At 39.6% G+C, this 18,404-nt stretch overlaps 2 protein-coding genes across 6 annotated transcripts in view; one reads left to right on the top strand and one right to left on the bottom strand.

Annotated features, from left to right (window-relative positions):
- The window catches only part of VEZT (vezatin, adherens junctions transmembrane protein), a 93,985-nt gene extending 77,401 nt beyond the window's left edge, over nucleotides 1–16,584 (bottom strand). For 4 of the 5 annotated variants that reach the window (XM_049884088.1, XM_049884084.1, XM_049884085.1 and 1 more), the window contains exon 1: nucleotides 16,439–16,584. In XM_049884088.1, coding sequence (XP_049740045.1) covers nucleotides 16,439–16,474 — 36 coding nt within the window. In that variant the 5' untranslated portion in view covers nucleotides 16,475–16,584. Of the gene's footprint in view, nucleotides 1–9,997; nucleotides 10,103–16,438 lie in introns of those variants that run through there. The other variant, XM_049884090.1, reaches the window with a different exon arrangement.
- A 470-nt stretch (nucleotides 16,585–17,054) lies between these two features.
- The window catches only part of FGD6 (FYVE, RhoGEF and PH domain containing 6), a 142,580-nt gene continuing 141,230 nt past the window's right edge, over nucleotides 17,055–18,404 (top strand). The window contains exon 1 of the mRNA XM_049884083.1: nucleotides 17,055–17,085. Within this exon, the coding sequence (XP_049740040.1) occupies nucleotides 17,070–17,085 (16 nt within the window). The 5' untranslated portion in view covers nucleotides 17,055–17,069. The remainder of the gene's footprint in view (nucleotides 17,086–18,404) is intronic.

Here is an 18,404-nt window from a genome sequence, read left to right as displayed (position 1 = left end):
TGACCAGTGAGAGGCAAGAACCTTATTCCGGTAACATATCTATAAAAATACAAATGCATATACCTACTGATCTAGCAATTCTGCTACTGGGCAGCTAACCCATAGATATAATTACAAAATTATGGCAGGATAAAAACCAAACCGAACCCACTGCCATCGAGTTGATTCTGACTCATACAGAAAAAACCACAAAATCAAATTATACAACATTTCTACCTGTGTGACACACATACACACACACATATGAATATAACTGCACTGGAAATGGTCTGGAATAAAACATACGAAACTGATTACAGTGTTTAATTCTGAGGAGAAAGAGGGGGTTGGGGAATAAAAAAGAGATTAAAAGAGACCTAACGCTTTCCCTGTATTATATGACATTTGTACAACGAAAACATATTCATGAATATATTTTGTGTGTAAAAAAGCTGCCCAGCATAACACCTGCTAAAAAAGACAGTGCCCAGTTAAATGTTAGTTTAACAAAGAAACAGAATGATCCTACGCATTTTTCCGTATCTAAACTAATGATCTACATCAAAACTAACGATCTACTCAAATATTAAACAGTTTATCTAAAATGTCAGTACTATATCAAAACCATATTATTAGGTCTGGCAAAAGACTAAGTAGTGTCAGATGGCAGATGTTATTTGGTCACTACAGTCTACCTCAAACACAAAATGCAACAGGAAAACACAGACATACTGGCTACTAACAGAAAAGGCAGTAGGAGGAACAAAACACCTGCCCAGAAACCTTAAATTGTGCAATGCTTGAGAAGTAACTTTGTTAATGAAAACCTTCCACCTACATAAATTTGTGCTCATTCTGGTTCAAAGGACCAAGGAGTATTTGCTTTCTATTCTATTACAGAGTTCATCAATTTTCTTGCGGGTAACTTTTCTTTAAAAATTTGTATCAACTTTTAATTTCTCCAGAGAAAATTTCTATATATAGTACAATGTAAGTTATATATTTTTCAAAGTTTCTCCTATGCCAATAAAGGCTCTAAAAGATCTTTTATTCAAAACAAAATCATTAAGAAAAGAGTTATCTATAATTAAAGGGATATGAAGAAGAATATTTGCCTGAAAATTATTTATTATCTATTATAAAACTTTTTTTTTTTCATCTTTTATCTCTGAATACAGCTTAGGGTTATAGGTCTAAATAAGGTTATCACATATAGGACCGCAATTCTCTTTTTTGAAAAATATGATTGAAAGGATAAACTCCTGCTACTATCAACTGCTATGATTTCCTTATTTCTTTTCAGGCTAGCTGCTGAACATCAATCACAAAATAAGCTGATGAGGAACACTCCACTACTAAATTACACAAGGTAGCTATTTTTTTCTCCATTTTTAATGAAGAAGTTTCTGGTATTTAAAGAGCTAAAATTCTTTGTCATAATTAACAAAACCCTACAAAGGAAAATAAATTTCCCCATCATTATTAATTATATTGGCAATATACTAAATTTCTATAAATTTTTCACTTAATTTGAATTCAGTACACAATCAGAAGGTATAAATTGAAAATAACTACTTGCTGCCTTTCCCCCTTTTAAGTCTTGAATAATAACATAGAATGCTACCTTGCAAGATTAAGGATAGTATAAAAGAAGAGTGTCTTAGTTATTCGGTACTGCTGTAACAGAAATACAAGTGGATGATTTTAACACACAGGAATTTATTTTCTCATTAACGCAACAGAGACAACCCATTCCCAAATGGGATTATAACTACAGGCACAGAAGTTTAGGATTTACAACACATATTTTGGGGGAACACAGTTTAATTCATAACAAATAAGAAATACTTTTTGGACCTTATGCATCTCAATATAACTTCTAAATTATAAATCGAAAGCCCCAAATCCAAGCATTAATTGTTCCTCCATATCACCAAAGCAAAATTTAATCACAGAATTTTGAAGGATTAAACTACAGGGCCCACAAAAATTGGTCCAATTAATTAAATTACTCGTAGACAGCATAGTTCTAATTTCTCCAGTTGACCTAGATGAAAAATTCACTGCCTCTTGCCCATATTCTCGTTTTGATCCACGTACTTCCTTCTTTTGATAGTTTCCACTTGTTTCTTCAAAATGGCCACTGAATTGGAGGGAGTGCCTTTGTCATTACTAAGCATTTTTCTATTAGAAGTAGCTCTTTGAAAAAAACTTGAATGTAATTTCTTCAGTGCTACTCAGTATTACTCAGTAACTACAGGAGAAAGTAACAGGGAGAGTGGGTTCTAAAAAAAATGTTGCCAAAGAATATTACCTAATATTAGTGTTTAAGGTTTTTTTTTAGACCAGTAGCAGGAAGGACATATAAGCATACATTTTCCAGCAGCAGACGTCTAACATTTTCCACTGAAATTCATCCTACCCAATTAATCCTAAATGAGATGCTATAAACAAACAAAAATGTTAAAAAGAGTAACTTTAGAAAACACCCTTTGAAAGACAGAAAAAGATACGCAAAGGAGGAAAACTGGCTTATATAATAAGCTCAACTGGCTAAAAAAGAAAAAAAAAGAGCAACAGTGAATTGGTCTTACTTAAGGCAAAAGAAAACATTGAAGTTGTCAAGGATTTCATTTTACTTGGATCCACAGTCAATGCCTGTGTTTGGACATGTTATCAGGAGGGACCAGTCCCTGGAGAAGGACATCATACTTGGTAAAGTTGAAGGTCAATGAAAGAGAGAGAAAGACCCTCAGTGAGATGGACTGACACAGTGGCTGCAATAATGGGCTCAAATAGCAACCACTGTGAGGATGGCGCAGGACTGGGAAGTGTCTTCTTCGGTTGTGCATACGTTCACTATTAGTGGGAACCAACTCAAGGGCACCTAACCACAACAAAAGGCAAGAGAAGACAGCCATGGAGGACTGAGCTTCCCTTGGTTTTTAAGCTAAACTTACGGATTAACCCACTGCTGTCGTGTCAATTCCAACTCAATGACCCTACATGTCGGAGTAGAACTGCCCCATAGGGTTTTCAAGGTTATAACCTTTATGGAAGTGGAATGCCACATCTTTTTCCTGCAGAGCCGCTCATAGTTTTAAACTGCCGACCTTTCAGTAGCAGCTGAGTGCTTTAACCACTGTGCCACCTGGACACTGAAACTACCCTTAATATTATTCAATTTCCAATTAGTCAACTGGCTTATATTGGGCACTTACTGGATGTAGAGCAGAAGCAAGATGAGGAAGTAAAACTATCATTTTCAACTGCTTGGGAAAAAAAAAGCCAAGTCAGATACATTTGGCAAAACGTTGGATATGAGAAATGTGCAGTAAACATTAAAATGAGGTTTGGATTACATTAAACACTAAAATGAGAATGGACTAGGTCACATTCAACCTTACTTTCTTCTCATCCCAAATTAAAAAAAAAAGGTGGAGCAACATGGTCTTGAGAAGAGATAAAAGGGAGGCCCTTATCCAAAATGATCCATTATTCCCTTTCATCAGGAAGGGAGAAGCAGTAAGGAGAAATAAAACAATGATAGGACAAGATACATATTGAAGTAGAAAATCCATTTTAATAAACCTATTAGAAAGGTATGAGATTAATGGTTGTGGATTAATCAGAAAAATCCCAACAACAAGACATAGGTGGCTAGATTCCGCCAGTTAAATAAAGGGCTTTTAAATACATAATTTCAAATAAAGACTAAAGAGCACTCTGATTTGCTGTAAATGGCAATAACAACAAGAAGTCTCAATAAATGTAAATAAGCAATACTCTAAAAAATTCAGATGCAATGAAGTTAGTACACTACCTAACACCGTGCTCCTGTGAAGTACATTAGCTTCTGGCCTTTTCTCTGAAATCCTAAGGCATTATTTGCTTCTGGGAACTTAGTGAACACCTCGTGCAGACCAGGAAAAACTAAAATTCAATCAGGATTTCTGATCTAAGAATAGACTATAAATGAGCAGATTCTCATCCTGTATTTCCTAATTAATGGAAGACTTTAAGGGCCCACTCTCCTTTAGATGCAATCTACAACAGTTTTAAGGTCCCTTAGAATGGATTAAAAAAAAAATTTAATAGTACCTTAGTATAGCTCACACATATTTACAAACGGGAAACAAGCTCTAGAGAAATTAAGAGATTCGTTCAAGTTATCATTGCTAATTAACGTCAGTCTCCTGACTCCTAGTCTAGCCCTCTTTCTATAATGCATTTAAAAATTGAAAACTTTCAATGTAATTGAATAAAATTCCAAGGTAACATTAATAATTAATTTAAGCACTATGTGTATCATGGCTTGAGACAAAGGAACTTGCATTTTAATAAATGTAATTGAAAAAAATACATAAAAGAAAGAGCTATTCCTTTTGGAGTATTTAGATGCAAGGATGGTGAGACTTCATCTCACACACTTTGGACATGTTATCAGGAGGGACCAGTCACTGGAGAAGGACATCACGCTTGTTAAGGTAGAGAGTCAGCGAAAAAGAGAACGACTTTTAGCAAACGGGACATCAGGATTGCAGGAAGAATCATTAACAAACTGTGATATGCAGATGACACAACCCTGCTTGCTGAAAGGAAAGAGGACTTGAAACTTTTACTGATGAAGATCAAAGACTACAGGCTTCAGTATAGATTACACCTCAACATAAAGAAAATAAAAATTCTCACAACTGGGCCAATAAGCAACATCATGATAAATGGAGAAAAGACTGAAGTTGTCAAGGATTTCATTTTACTTGGACCCACAATCAACACAGATGGAAGCAGCAGTCAAGAAATCAAACAACACAAGCACTGGGCAAATTTGCTGCAAAGGACTCTTCAAGTATTAAAAAGCCAAGATGCCCCTTTGAGGACTAAGGAGTGCCTGACCCAAGCCATGGTGTTCTCAATTGCTTCATATGCATGTGGAAGCTGGACAATAAATAAGGAAGACAAATGAAGAGTTAGTTGATGCCTTTGATTTGTGGTGTTGAAGAAGAATATACCACGGACTGCCAAAAGAATGAACAAATCTGTCTTGAAAAAAGTATAGCCAGTATACTCCGCGAAAGCGAGAATGATAAGACTTCATCTGACATACTTTGGACATGTTATCAGGACGGACCAGTCCCTGGAGAAGGACATCATGCTTGGTAAAGTGGAAGGTCAGCAAAAAAGAGGAAGACCCTCAACAAGATGGACCAGTGCTGCTGCTGCCACAATGGGCTCAAGCATAACATGATCGTGAGGATGGCACAGGACTGGGCAGTGTTTCATTCTGCTGTACAAAGGGATGCTATGAGTTGGAACAGACTCAAGGGCACCTACCAACAACATCTTACCATTTGGAACTAGATTACGTCAAATAATACAATTTTAGGGCTTTATGTCTTACAGGAAACTGAAGATACATTTTAAGGAAAGATAAGGTGGTACAGCAAAACATTAAATTTTGTATGTATAATTACTCCAGACAGCAACCTCCGTTATCAAAATAGCAAACACTGTCAATGCACACATTCACAGACAAAAATAATTTCCATTACACAGTCAAATCAATAATGCAAGTCGGAAAGGATCTACAAATCACACTTATAAAAGAGGTCTTTAACGTTCTTCAGAGATGCGTAATAACCTTTAAAAATGTAAAGAAAGGACAAATCTTTCAAGCAAGAGAGGGATTTTTTTTTAACTTTCTGTTAAATGTGGGAGGTTGTATAAAAGCCATTTCCTTTCATTTGATTGAGTTAGTGCTGGGGCAAAGAAAAAAACGGTAAACTTGAACATGCTGTCCTTCCACTTACACAAAGGATTAGCATTTAGTAATTTACTGAGAAGTAAGAAGGATGTGGGCGAGAGAGGTGGGATTAGTTTTCTCAGTCAGAAATAAAGGAAAAGAGGGAGAATGAATTAAACAAACACCAAAAGCTTTGCCAATAAAGAGATCAACTACAGAGAATAATGTGACTAAGGGCAGAGATATGAGGAGAATGTAAAAGCTCCCTTGAGGGCACTATCCCTATAAGAATGAAGTTTAAAAGAAATGGTTTAGATGTACTACACATAATGAAAAGAGGCAGAAATATTCACCCTTCAGGTGAAAAGACTATATACCTTTTCATGTATGGTGTCATGGTTTCAGCCATCGGCTGCTAATTGAAAAGCAGGTGGTTTGAACCCTCCAGCCGCTCTGCAGGAGAAAGATGTGGCAGTCTGCTTCCATAAAGACTGCAGCCTTGGCAACTGTATGGGGCAGTTCTACTCTGTCCTATAGGGTTGCTATTAGTCGGAATTGACTCGATGGCAACAGGTTCTTCTCTCCAAGAGTCTAAGTGTTCAAGATAGGATGAATGACTTAAAGTTTCTGCAATTAGTTTTAAAAAGGAAAATCTGAAAGGTATGAAAAAGCAAACCGGAATTTTAACATCTGTCTAAGGTGATGTCTCCCTGAAGACTAAGGTACGCCTGACCCAAGCCATGGTATTTTCAATCGCATCATATGCATATGAAAGCTGGACAATGAATAAGGAAGACCGAAGAACTGACACCTCTGAATTGTTCTGGCAAAGAATATTGAATAGACTGCCAAAAGAATAAACAAATCTGTCTTGGAAGAAGTATAACCAGAATGCTCCTTAGAAGCAAGGATGGCGAGAGTGCGTCTTACATACTTTGGATATGTTGTCAGGAGGGACCAGTCCCTGGAGAAGGTCATCATGCTTGGCAAAGTGCAGGGTCAGTGGAAAAGAGGAAGACCGTCAACAAGGTGGACTGACACAGTAGCTGCAACAATGAGCTCAAGCATAACAACGACTGTAAGGATGGTGCAGGACTGGGCAGTGTTTTGTTCTGTTGTGCATAGGGTCGCTATGAGTTGGAACTGACTCGATGGTACCCGACAACAACAACAATAAGGTGACTGGAGAATTCTTACTCTCAAAATGACTGAATTCATGATTAAATAACATAAAAAGACAATATTGGTATTTTAGTATTTATTTTGCTTAAACCTGTCTTAGTTATCTATTGCTGTTATAAGAGAAATATCTCAAGTGGGTGGCTTTAACAAACAATAATTTATTTTCTCACAGTTTTGGAGGCTAGAAGTGCAAAATCAGGGTGCTGGCTTTAGGGGGAAGGCTTTCTCTCTGCTGGCTCTGGGCAAGGGTCCTTGTCTCTTGAGCTTCTATTCCTTCACTCCTTGGTCATCTTCATGTGGCATGGTGTCTACCTTCCCCCATCTCTGCCTGCTCACTTGCTTGTTTAATCTCTTTCATATCTCAAATGTACTTTTTTATATCATAACATACTTTGGACATGTTATTGGGAGGGACCAGTCCCTGGAGAACATCATACTTGGCAAAGTAGAGGGTTAGTAAAAGAGACGAAGACCCTCAATGAGATGGAGTGACATAGTGGCTACAACAATGGGCTCAAACACCGTAATGGTTGTGAGGATGGTGCAGGACTGAGCTGCATTTCATTCTGTTGTACACAGGGTATCTAATAGTTGGAATCATAGGGTAGGATAATTGTGGAACAAGGTCCTGGTTAAAATAAACTATCTTAGAGAAGGAGTAAGGCTCCAATATAATGTAATTAACCTTGAAGGTACAAAGGGAATCTAGCTCTGACGAAATGAAGATGGCCAGATTCTAGGGAATGGACTAAGAATTGGGCCTGGGAACCTCACTCTTCCTTTCTGCCCTTAATCCCTCTACTACACCATCTCTCAGTGCATCCCTACTCTTCCCAGACTAAAAAGACTCAACACCAGACTCCGGAAGGAGAAATACAAATGGTCGAAAATATAAGATGTTAAAATTTACTAGTAATCTAGAAATGAAAATTAAAACAAGATACCTTAAAAGAGTTTTAAATACAGGAGGGATGTGGTTGGCATACTTCCCAAACCTTTGCTTGACTTAGAATTTTTAATTTCAATGCAGCATGTAACTCCCAAGATATGTCTCAAGACATAAATGAATCAGATTTCTGACTCTGAAAATTATTAAGATAACAGTATTACACTAAATATACCAAAAATATCACAGTTAAATTTTCTTAAGGGAGGAGTGGTGAGGGCCTATGATATGGTGGACTGGTTTGTTCAACCTCCATTCTACCTTCTTTCTGGTGTACCTTCCCGTATAGCAGAAGCTGGAAGTTAAAACTGACATTTCCCCAATTCTTGCGCAGCGAGGGTTCTAGATAAATTAGAGTCTACAATTAGGTGTACCTGTGAGACATTTAGAAGGTGAAAGGGAAGGAGAGGTTCACTTCGTGATGGTACTGGCCCTTTCTACCCTCCTCCCCATGAAACAAAGCTGTGCAGACAAGATGTTTCTGCAACAGCATTCCAATATGCATTCTCCAGCTTCCTTCCAATGCAGAGGCAGTTACAGTAGAGGCAGTGGACAGACTCCAAGTTCCAGTACCAATGCACCAGCTTTGTAGCTTACCAAGGAGCAGCTGTGGTGATGGCTTGCTGATTCTTGAATTGTAGCTATGATCATAATCATGTGTTCTTGGCTTCAGAAGCATAGAAACCGTGGTAGAGATTGATCCTCCAGGCTTTCCAACAATATTCTAACCACAAATTCCCTGTATAAATCCCTTTCTGCTTATAAGAGATAGAATTTCTGTTTTCTGCATGAGGATCTATGGTTGATACAATATTTGGTATCTAGAAGTAGGGCTGCCTTAACAGAACCTGAAATATTTGGCATTGACTTAGTAGTTGGGTGGTGGATGTCAAGGAAATATACTGCAGGCTGAAAAGCTGATGATCCATTATGATTACCTATTATAGCCAAATGACAAAACAATTGGTAAAACCTTGGAAAACAGACCATGTGCCCACCAAGCTTTCAGCTCCATAAAGGAAGGCTCTCTCTGCCTGTGGCCCAAGATCTAAATTGGCTGAAAATACAGTAACTGGGGGAATCTCTCATGATTGGACAAGTAGAAAAGCAGGAAATAAGACAGTGGTCTCAAGCCTTTCCCAAAAGCTTACAATGGGAACCAGGCCAGCTGCAAAAATCTGATAACGTGCGATGCCTCTTCACCCAAGATTCTTATTTCATAAGATCAAGGTGGTTGCCATTCAGTTGAAAGACAGAAAGAAAGAACCATAGCAAAAAACAGAAAATAACCTATAGATTAATATTTACACGTGCTCCTTGGCTGTGGTTATTGATATAAAAAACTGCCTGGAACTTCCAAGCAAACCAAAAGCCTGCCAGAGACAGTAATTACTCAACCCCTAAAGTAACCTTTAGATCCACATACCTGTAGCAGTAGGAACCAGACAGTGAAAGGTGTGCAGTCCCTAAGAAGACTATACACCTTTTCATATGAGGCTATGAAAGACAAGGAATAAGCTATCACAGGGTAAAACCAGAGGTCAATGGACAACAGTTACTCCCAGACAACTGAACAAGAGCAGCAAAAACAGGTTAACTGAGTAAGCCATCTTGCAGGGAGATTTTGCAAAAAAAAAAGAAAGAAAAAGGTGGCACAAATAGGGTAACTGAAAAGAGTTTCATGAAATGATTATTTACAGAGGTGTAAAAAGGGTTCAGGTCCCTGGGTGGTACAAATGGTTTGTGCTCAACAACTAACCTAAAGGTTGGTGGTTTGAACCCATCTAGTGCTGCCATGAAAAAAGGCCTGGCAATTTGTTTCTGAAAAGATTAAGGCCAAGAAAACCCTATGAGCAGCTCTACTCTGTAACACATAGGGTCACCATGAGCTGGAACTGACTTGAGAGCAATGGGTTTGGTTTTTCTTTTTTTTTTCCCTTAAAGTAGGGCTGATGCAACCAATAGGGAAGAGTGAAGCACCCAAGGACTAGCAATGTAAGAAGATATTCCCTTCCATAGGCCTAAAGGTCAAGGGAGGGAAGCAGTGTTACAGAAGCTCTCTGAAGCCCTGTAAGAGTTGAAGCTAAGAAGAGTCCATCAACAAGAGCTGCTGGCTTTAGGTAGACAAACACTAGTGAGATAAATACCCAAACTTCTTTGGTGCGCTCTCCTCCACCCTCTGATCTCTTGCTGGTCCTTCCCACTGGATGAGCCCAAATGGGACTCAGAGGACAAGAGAATATAGGTGATGCAGTCCACAATGATTAGGACGCAACTGTGGGTCTGGAGAGACACATAAAAAAAATTCATTACCAACAATAACATGAATCCCTTGCCCATATACCTGGGTATTAAATAAATCACTAATTAAAGAAATCTAAATGAAAATTATAAAACTATGAGACAAATGACATTTCAAAACACCTGAGATACAGCTAAAGCAGTACTCATGGGGAAATTTATAACCTTACAAATTATTTTCAGTATTTAAGTCTTTAACTCAAGAAGCTAGAGAAAAAAAAACAGCAAAATAACACAAAAAAAGTAGGGGGAAAAAAACTCAATTAAGCTGTTCAAATAAAACCAATAACTGGTACTCTGAAAAGTCTAACTTGTAAGTCGATACTCTAGCAAGTCTACAAAGAAAAAAGAAAGCATGAATAAATATAGGAAGTAATAAGATCTAGTTAGAGTAATAAGTGACTAAAAGTTAAGAAACCACTAACACTTTTATACCAATAATTTTGAAATTCCAGACAAAAAGCATTTTCTGGAAAACTTTAAAAATAGCTAACATTTACTGAATGCTTACAGTATGCCAGGCACTCATGTAAGTACTTATATTAAGCTACTCAATTCAACTGTTCTTTGAGATGAATACTGTTATTTCTAGTTTAAGATTGAGAGAACTGGAGTTTAGAGAAGTAACCTGCTCTAAGTCACTTAACTATTAAGTGGCTGAGCTAGGATTTCTTGGGCTGCCCAGCTCCGGAACCTATGTACTTAACAACTATATTACACTCCCTTTCAGAATAAAAAAAATTACCAAAATCATCCACCAAATAGAAAACCAGAATTGAGCAATAACTATAAAAGAAATGGAACTTGTAGTCAAGAGCCACTCCTTCTAACTCCAGCAAAGGCCTAGGTCATTTAGGGCCAATTTAACTGACCCTCAAGTAATAGATAATTCCCACTTTGTAAAATCAGTCCTAGAGCACAGAAAGAGATGGGATTCTAAAACTGATATGGAAATATAAGAACAGCCAAGCCAATCTTGAAAAACAAAGCTGTAGGGCTTACCTTAACAGATAATAAGGCCTTTTATAAATTTATAGTAATTAAGATAATGTGGTATTATCACAAGAATGGACAAACTGAGCAATGAAACAGGAGAAAAGTCCAGAAACATATCCACACATAAACAGACAAAGGTAATATTGCAGTACAGTAAGAAAAAGATGGTCTTTTTATTAAATGGTACCAGGTTAATTGGGCATCCATATGGGAAAAAAATATTTTGACCCTTATTTTATACCAAATTCAAAAATCATTGCCAGATGGATGGCTAAATGGGAAAAGTAAAATGATAAAGCTTTTAGAGAAAATATCTTTGTGACCATACAGTAGGCAAATATATCTTAAAAAGTACTAACCATAAAAGAAAATGGTATACCTGGATTATTAAAAAATTAAGACCTTCTGTTTATTAAAAGTGGAGCTCTGGTGGTACAGCGGTTAAGAGCTACGGCTGCTAACCAAAAGTTTGGCAGTTCGAATTCACCAGCCACTCCCTGGAAATCCTATGGGGCAGTTCTACTCTGTCTTGCAGGATCGCTATGTGTTGGAATCGACTCGATAGTAAGGGGTTTGGTTTTCGGGTTTTGGTTTATTAAAAGACACCATTAAGAGAGTGCAAAACCAGTACACAGAGATAAGATATTCTAGGTACATAAGGAGCCCTAGTGGTGCAATGGTTAAGTGCCGCAAACCAAAAGGTCGGAGGTTCAAATCTATCAACTGCTGTGCAGTAGAAAAAACTTGGCAATCTGCTCCTGTAAACACTCCAAATCCATTGCCATCAAGTCAATTCCAGCTCACAGGGACCCTACACAACAGAGTAGAACTGCCCCACAGGGTTTCCAAGGTTGTAATCTTTACGAAAGCACACTGCCACATGTCTTTCCCATGGAGTCACTGTTGGGTTCCAACTGCTGACCATTCAGTTAGCAGCTGAGTGCTTAACCACTGTGCAACCAGGGCTCCTTGCCGAAAAGATTACAGCCTAAGAAACCCTATGAGGCAGTTCTATTCCGTCATATAGGGTTGCTATGAGTCGGAGAAAATATTGAAAATACTGAAGTTGTCAAGGATTTCATCTTACTTGGATCCACAATCAATGCCCACGGAAGCAGCAGTCAAGACATCAAACGATGTACTGCATGGGCAAATCTGCTGCAAATGACCTCTTTAAAGTGTTGAAAAGCAAAGATATCACTTTGAGGAATAAGATGTACCTAACCCAAGCCATGGTATTTTCAATTGCCTCATATGCATGTGAAAGATGGACAATGAATAAGGAAGACCAAACAAGAGTTGATGCATTTGGACTATAGTGTTGGCAAAGAATAATGAATGTACCATGAACTGCCAGAAGAACGAACCAACCCTTCTTGGAAGAAGTAATCCACAATGTTCCTTAGAAGCAAAGATGGCGAGACTTTGTCTCACTTACTTTGGACATGTTATCAGGAGGGATCAGTCCCTGGAAAGGGACATTATGTTTGGTAATGCAGAAGGTCAGTGAAAAGGAGGAAGACTCTCAAAGGGACAGGCTGATACAGTGGCTGCAACAACAGGCTCAAACACCAACAATTGTGTGGATGGTGTAGGACTGGGCAGCCTTTCGTCCTATTGTATGTAGGGTCATTATAAGTCGGAACCAGCTCAAGGCACCTAACAACAACATATTGACCAGTAAACACGTAAAAGGACTCTCAACTTACTTATCAGGAAAATGCAAATTAAAACCAACAAAGAAATCCAAGTACACATACACTAGAAAAAGAAAAAGACTGAAATTATAGCAAGTGTTGGTGAGGATGTGGAGCAACCAAACCTCTCAGGCACTGCTGCTGGAGTATAAATCATTACAATCACTGTGAAATAATGCTTGGTAATATCTACCAATATTGACCGAAGGTGACACGTACATTTCCTATTACCCGGCAAACCCATTCCCAACAGACATGTGTTCAACAAAACACATAGGGTAAAACGTTCACAGTAGCACTATCTGTAACTACCCAGTGACCATAAATATTAGAATGGATTAAAAAACTGTCATATATTCACATGGAATTCTATACAAAAATAAAAATGCTCATGTAACAGTATAGATGAATCTCACAAACATAATGTTAAGCAAAAAAAAAAAAAAGAAAAAACAAAAGGCCAGACACAATTACACAGTATGTAAACTATAAAAACAGACAAAATTAATCTAGTCTATTACAAATCTGAATAGTGGTTATCTTTGAGGGGGGAATAGTGACTGAAAGGCAGCAGGAGGAAACTTATATTGTGTTGGCGATGTCCGTTTCTTGATCTGGGTGCTGGTTACAAGGGTGGATTCAATGCGTGAAAATTTATCAATCTGTACACTCATAATTTGTGTACTTTCCTGTACGTATATTATACTGCAACAAAAAACTGCATATGTGACAAAAAGCAAATAAATCAAAACAGCAATGCGGAAAAAATTTCTACATGTATGACAAACGGTTCCAAACCAAAAAAACCCATTGCCATCGAGTCGATTCTGACTCATGGCGACCCTATAGGACAGAGTAGAATTGTCCCATAGCGTTTCCAAGGAGCAGCTGGTAGATTTGAACTGCTGACCTTTTTGTTAGCAACCATAGCTCTTAACCATTATGCCACAAGGGTTCTGACAAAGGGTTAGTGAAGTTAATATATAAAGAACTCATGCAACTCAATTTTTAAAAAGCTACTATCCAATAGGAAAACGGTGTCACACAATATCAAGAGGATGCTTAATCAAAGAAATAAAGATGGCTATGAAATATTTAAATGCACAAAATGTAAAACAGAACAATGGACTACAATGGTTTGCCTATCAAACTAGTAAAGATTAAAGGAAACTAACAAGACTGTTGCTGAGGATTGGTAAAACTAATACTCTATTTCTAATGGAAATGTGAATTGGTACAAGCTTTCTGATGAGTTTGGCGACGTCATAACTCTTTAAAAAATGGTGACAGTCTTTGATCCACTGGCTCCACTCTAGAAACTATTTTGAAGAAAAATCAGAGTTGCAATTAAAGATGGGCTTAGTGTTGATTAAAAAAAAACAAACCCACTGCTGTCAAGTTGAGTCCATTCTGACTCATAACGACCCCATAGGACAGAGTAGAGCTGCCCCATAGGGTTTCCAAGACTGTAAATCTTTAAGAAGCCAACTGCCACCTCTTTCTGCCACGGAGCAGTTAGTGGGTTGGAACCTTTTGTTAGCAGTTGATTGCTTAATACTGCACCACCAGTGCTCCTTCTGCATTGACTGCGATGGTGTCCCCAGAGGAGGACATTATGCTTGGTAAAATAGAGGGTCAGGGAAAAAAAGACCTTGAACCAGATGGATTGATACAGTGGCTGCAATAATGGGCTCAAACATCGCAAAGATTGTGAGGATGGCACAGGACCTGGCTGTGTTTTGTTCTGTTGTTCATAGGGTTGCTGTGAGTCTAAACCGACTACACAGCACCTAACAACTAATGACAATGGTGAACATTCTGAAACAATTTAATTACCCAATAACGTGAAAAAGGTTATATTATGATACATATATAATTCATATTATTATAGTAACAAGTGCATGAATGGGGAACAATACGATAAATTAAAGTGAAAATATAGGATACAAAATTCTATGTATTATTTCTTTTTGTGTTAAAAAAGATGACAAACATTTGCATAGAAAAAGTCAGTAAGAACACATATCATAATGTTAATAGTGGACACCTTTGGTTGGTATAATAATGGACGATCTTACATTTTTGGCTTACTTTCTAAAATAAAATGCTCTTTGAGTATGTACTACTGTTATATTCAGAAATTTAAGAAATAATAGGGTTAAAAAATACATACGCCCACCCAGTTTCCCTTACTCTAGAAATCTAAGCAACATAGATTTCTGTGTCTTCTTCAACTCCCACATTCAATCTGCAACAGTTTTCTCAATTTTATCTTAGAAATGTCTGTCCAACCCTTTATTCCACTATTTCTTCTCTCATTTCCACAACTCGGGCCCCAAACGATTTCGATTCAACTCATAGAGACCCTACAGGACAGAGGAGAACTGCCTCATAGGGTTTCCAAGGCTGTAAATCTTTATGGAAGTCCACTGCCACATCTTTTTCCCGCTGAGGCTGGTGGGTTGGAATCACCCACCTTTCAGCAGCGGTAGGCTTAACGACTGAGGCACCAGGATTCTGCCCCATCCCCACCGAAAAACCACACCAGGTACTTTCATGTTTCTCAATCTTCTAGGTAATGCACTCTAACCCTTCCCTCTTTCTATTCTGATACATGGTTCAAGATTCACCTCTATTATCATTTACTGGGTGTAGCCTCACCAACGCTGCAAGGAGTACAGTTTCCAAATTAATCCTCCAATGACAGTTTGAACATCTTTCAACGTTTATCATTCCGTACTGTAATTATCTGTTAGTGCCTAACTTTCCCATTGTATGCCATGAGTCGTTTTGTTTTCAATTTCTTAAAATCCAATTGGATGAATGAACGTAAAAAGCATACATGCAAAATATATATACAGAGGACTGGTGTTTTTTCTTCAAGATGGCAGAGACACCTTAAAATAATCCCACACAAAAGCAGTCACATTCAGAGCCTCGATTCAGAGCTGGCTACACCTAGCTCATCAGCAAAGGACAAAAGACTTGGACCTAGATGCTGAGATGTCCCGGGCTTAACCACTCACAGTAGATCCCTACACAAAGATTTCAAACCATGTTAGAAAACTGGAACCTGCTGCTGTCATTCCGCGGGCCACGCCTCGACGGGGAACGGTAACCCGAGGCACTTTTGGATACCTTTGCCATCCAGTCGATTCCGACTCATAGCGACACTATACACCGACCGAAAAAATCGAGTAAGAAAAAGGGGGAGGCTAAATAGTACTAGTGGATATCCAAAATGCACGATTCGGCCCCGCCCCAGTCAGGCGCAGTCCCCCTGCAGTGCATCCGTCCCCGGGGAAACGAAGACTGGGCTCCTGCCCAGGGGCGCTGGCAACGCGGCCAGAGCTCGGGATTCTGGGCGGGCCTAGGGCAGAGGCCGGCCGCGGCCAGGGCGCCGCGGGTTACACCTGTCAGGCTGCGCCTAACGCTAGGCCCCGAAACCGCCGGGGGTCTGTGGCGGACGCCGGTGGGAGCACGTCACCCGCCCCCTCGCCCCTGGCCCGGCCCCACCCCTTGCCTCCTGGCTTTACCCCTTAGTCCTTCTCCTCAAACAAATGCAATCCACATCTACCACCATTTTTCCCTCACCTCAAAAACCACCTCTTCGTCAAAGTCCGGTGTCATCCTTCTCCGCCATGCCACCCGCCTCAGCACGATGGGAAATGAAGGCGGGAGAACAAGCAGCACCGACGCTTAAGCGCCTGCCCGTCCGTGGGGGACAGAAAACTACAGTTCCCAGCAGGCCTCGCAGCTCTCGCCCCTTTCCTGACGCGCTTATTGAAGAAGAGGGTGCGTATGTGGGCGGGAGGGGCGGGAGCGGGATGAAGTTCAAGCCATCTGATTGGAGGAGGCTGGGACTTTTGTGTGCCTTTTACCGTCGCGACTAGCAGCAGGGGGCGCTTGGAGCACTGATTTTTTGGGGGAGTGAGCGGGGCACGCTCCGGCGGGGCCGTGGTGCGCGCAGCTCGGGGCCGCGCCTGGCGTTCGGCCCGGAGCTCTGTGGGGCGGCGCTCGTGCACGCCTGCCCGCCGCCGGCTGCTCGCGCCCGGGAGCGCCGCGGGGTCCCGGGAGCCCGCTGCATCCTTTGTGCGTGGGCCGCGGGAGGGAAAGCGATAGCTGTGGGGGCTTTTCTCTTCTGGCATAAAACTTGAAACAATGGACTGAAAAGAGAACATGGATTGAGGGGGGCGAGCGGGGAAGCGAGCTGCACAGGGGAATCATGACTTCTGCCGCCGGTAAGTGACGGCGCCAGCGCTGCCGCTGGAAAGTTTTTAGGGAGTATTGCTCGTCTTCGGCTTTCGAGCAACTTTTTCCTCCGGGTGGGTGAGCTGTGTGTCTGTCCTCTCTACCTTTCCAGAGGACCTCGGCTAATGCTGAACGAATGGGGTTTGCTGCCGGGTTTACTCGCCTGTTCCTGCCAAGAGGGCTGCTTGGAAATCCGTGTATCTCTTGGGACTTCCCTTCAGAGGGAGAGCTATTTGGAGGCTCTTTGCGCCAGGTGAAACGCGAAATGTAGAGAGCGTTTGCTCTTCTTGCCTAAAATTTGAGTAATTTGCGTTTGCATGTTAAAGTAGTTTAGATTCCCATGTTAAGAAATTAGTTATTCTAGGAAAGCTTAAGTATTCCCGGCGTGTTGAACTCAGCGACTCTGTGCGACTAGCTTTAAAGCTAGTATCGACTGGAAACTCTTGCAGCCTTATTCGATAAAGTGATTTAGACATTGTTCCTCACGTCCTGGTGGTTATTTGAGAAACAGAGCAATAAGATTGCCGATAGCAACTGTTTACTCATCTTCGCCCAATTTCGTATGGTTTTCTTAAATTTCTACCTAGTTTGTGTAAACGAAGCCCTGTTTTCTGTCTGACTCTCACACTCTTTTCCCCTTATCCAGATGACAAAGCCTGTGTTTACCTTTGTGTGGATTTTGAGCAATTCTGGACATTTTAAAGGAACAGTTCTTATTTTCTAAAATGATTTTTAATGAGGTGTTGAATTCATTTTATAAGAAAGTAGGTTAATTTTTAAAACAGAATTTAATGTGTTAAGTAAAGGTTTTTTTTTAAAAAAAATGTTTTTGTTCATGTTGAAGGGAATAAACTTTCATTAGAAATAATAATAGTTTAAAGCTTTTCCTCAAAGTTACTTGTAGAATCAGCACTTAAGTATCAGATTAAGTTTTCTGTACTTTTCCTGGCATTTGTTTAAGATTTCTGCAACTGGAAATTGTCGAACAGCACCCTAAATATTCTGATTTGTATTATTTCTAAAGCCTAGATGTATTTGAGTGTTGCATTGCTAGGTGTAATCAGATTACAATTAACAAGACAAGAAATTAACCAATAGGAATAAGAAAGCAGGGAGTGAAGTGTTTCTGTAGAAGACGTTGTGGATCTTTCCTTTTTGATCTTGATCTTGCATGTGTGTATTATAGGAGATGTGTCATACACCATTAGAGTTGTTTATAAGCACTCTTTTTCTTAACAAAGGGAGGCTTTCTACTGACTTGAGGTGTATTATTTTCATGCTGAATTTCTGTGCATCACGTTTGTCGAAG

This window comes from Elephas maximus, chromosome 4 (genome assembly GCF_024166365.1).
Source record: "Elephas maximus indicus isolate mEleMax1 chromosome 4, mEleMax1 primary haplotype, whole genome shotgun sequence".
Classification (NCBI taxonomy): domain Eukaryota; kingdom Metazoa; phylum Chordata; class Mammalia; order Proboscidea; family Elephantidae; genus Elephas; species Elephas maximus.
Note: the sequence above shows the minus strand (reverse complement) of the source record. Positions and strands in the feature narration are given on the sequence as shown.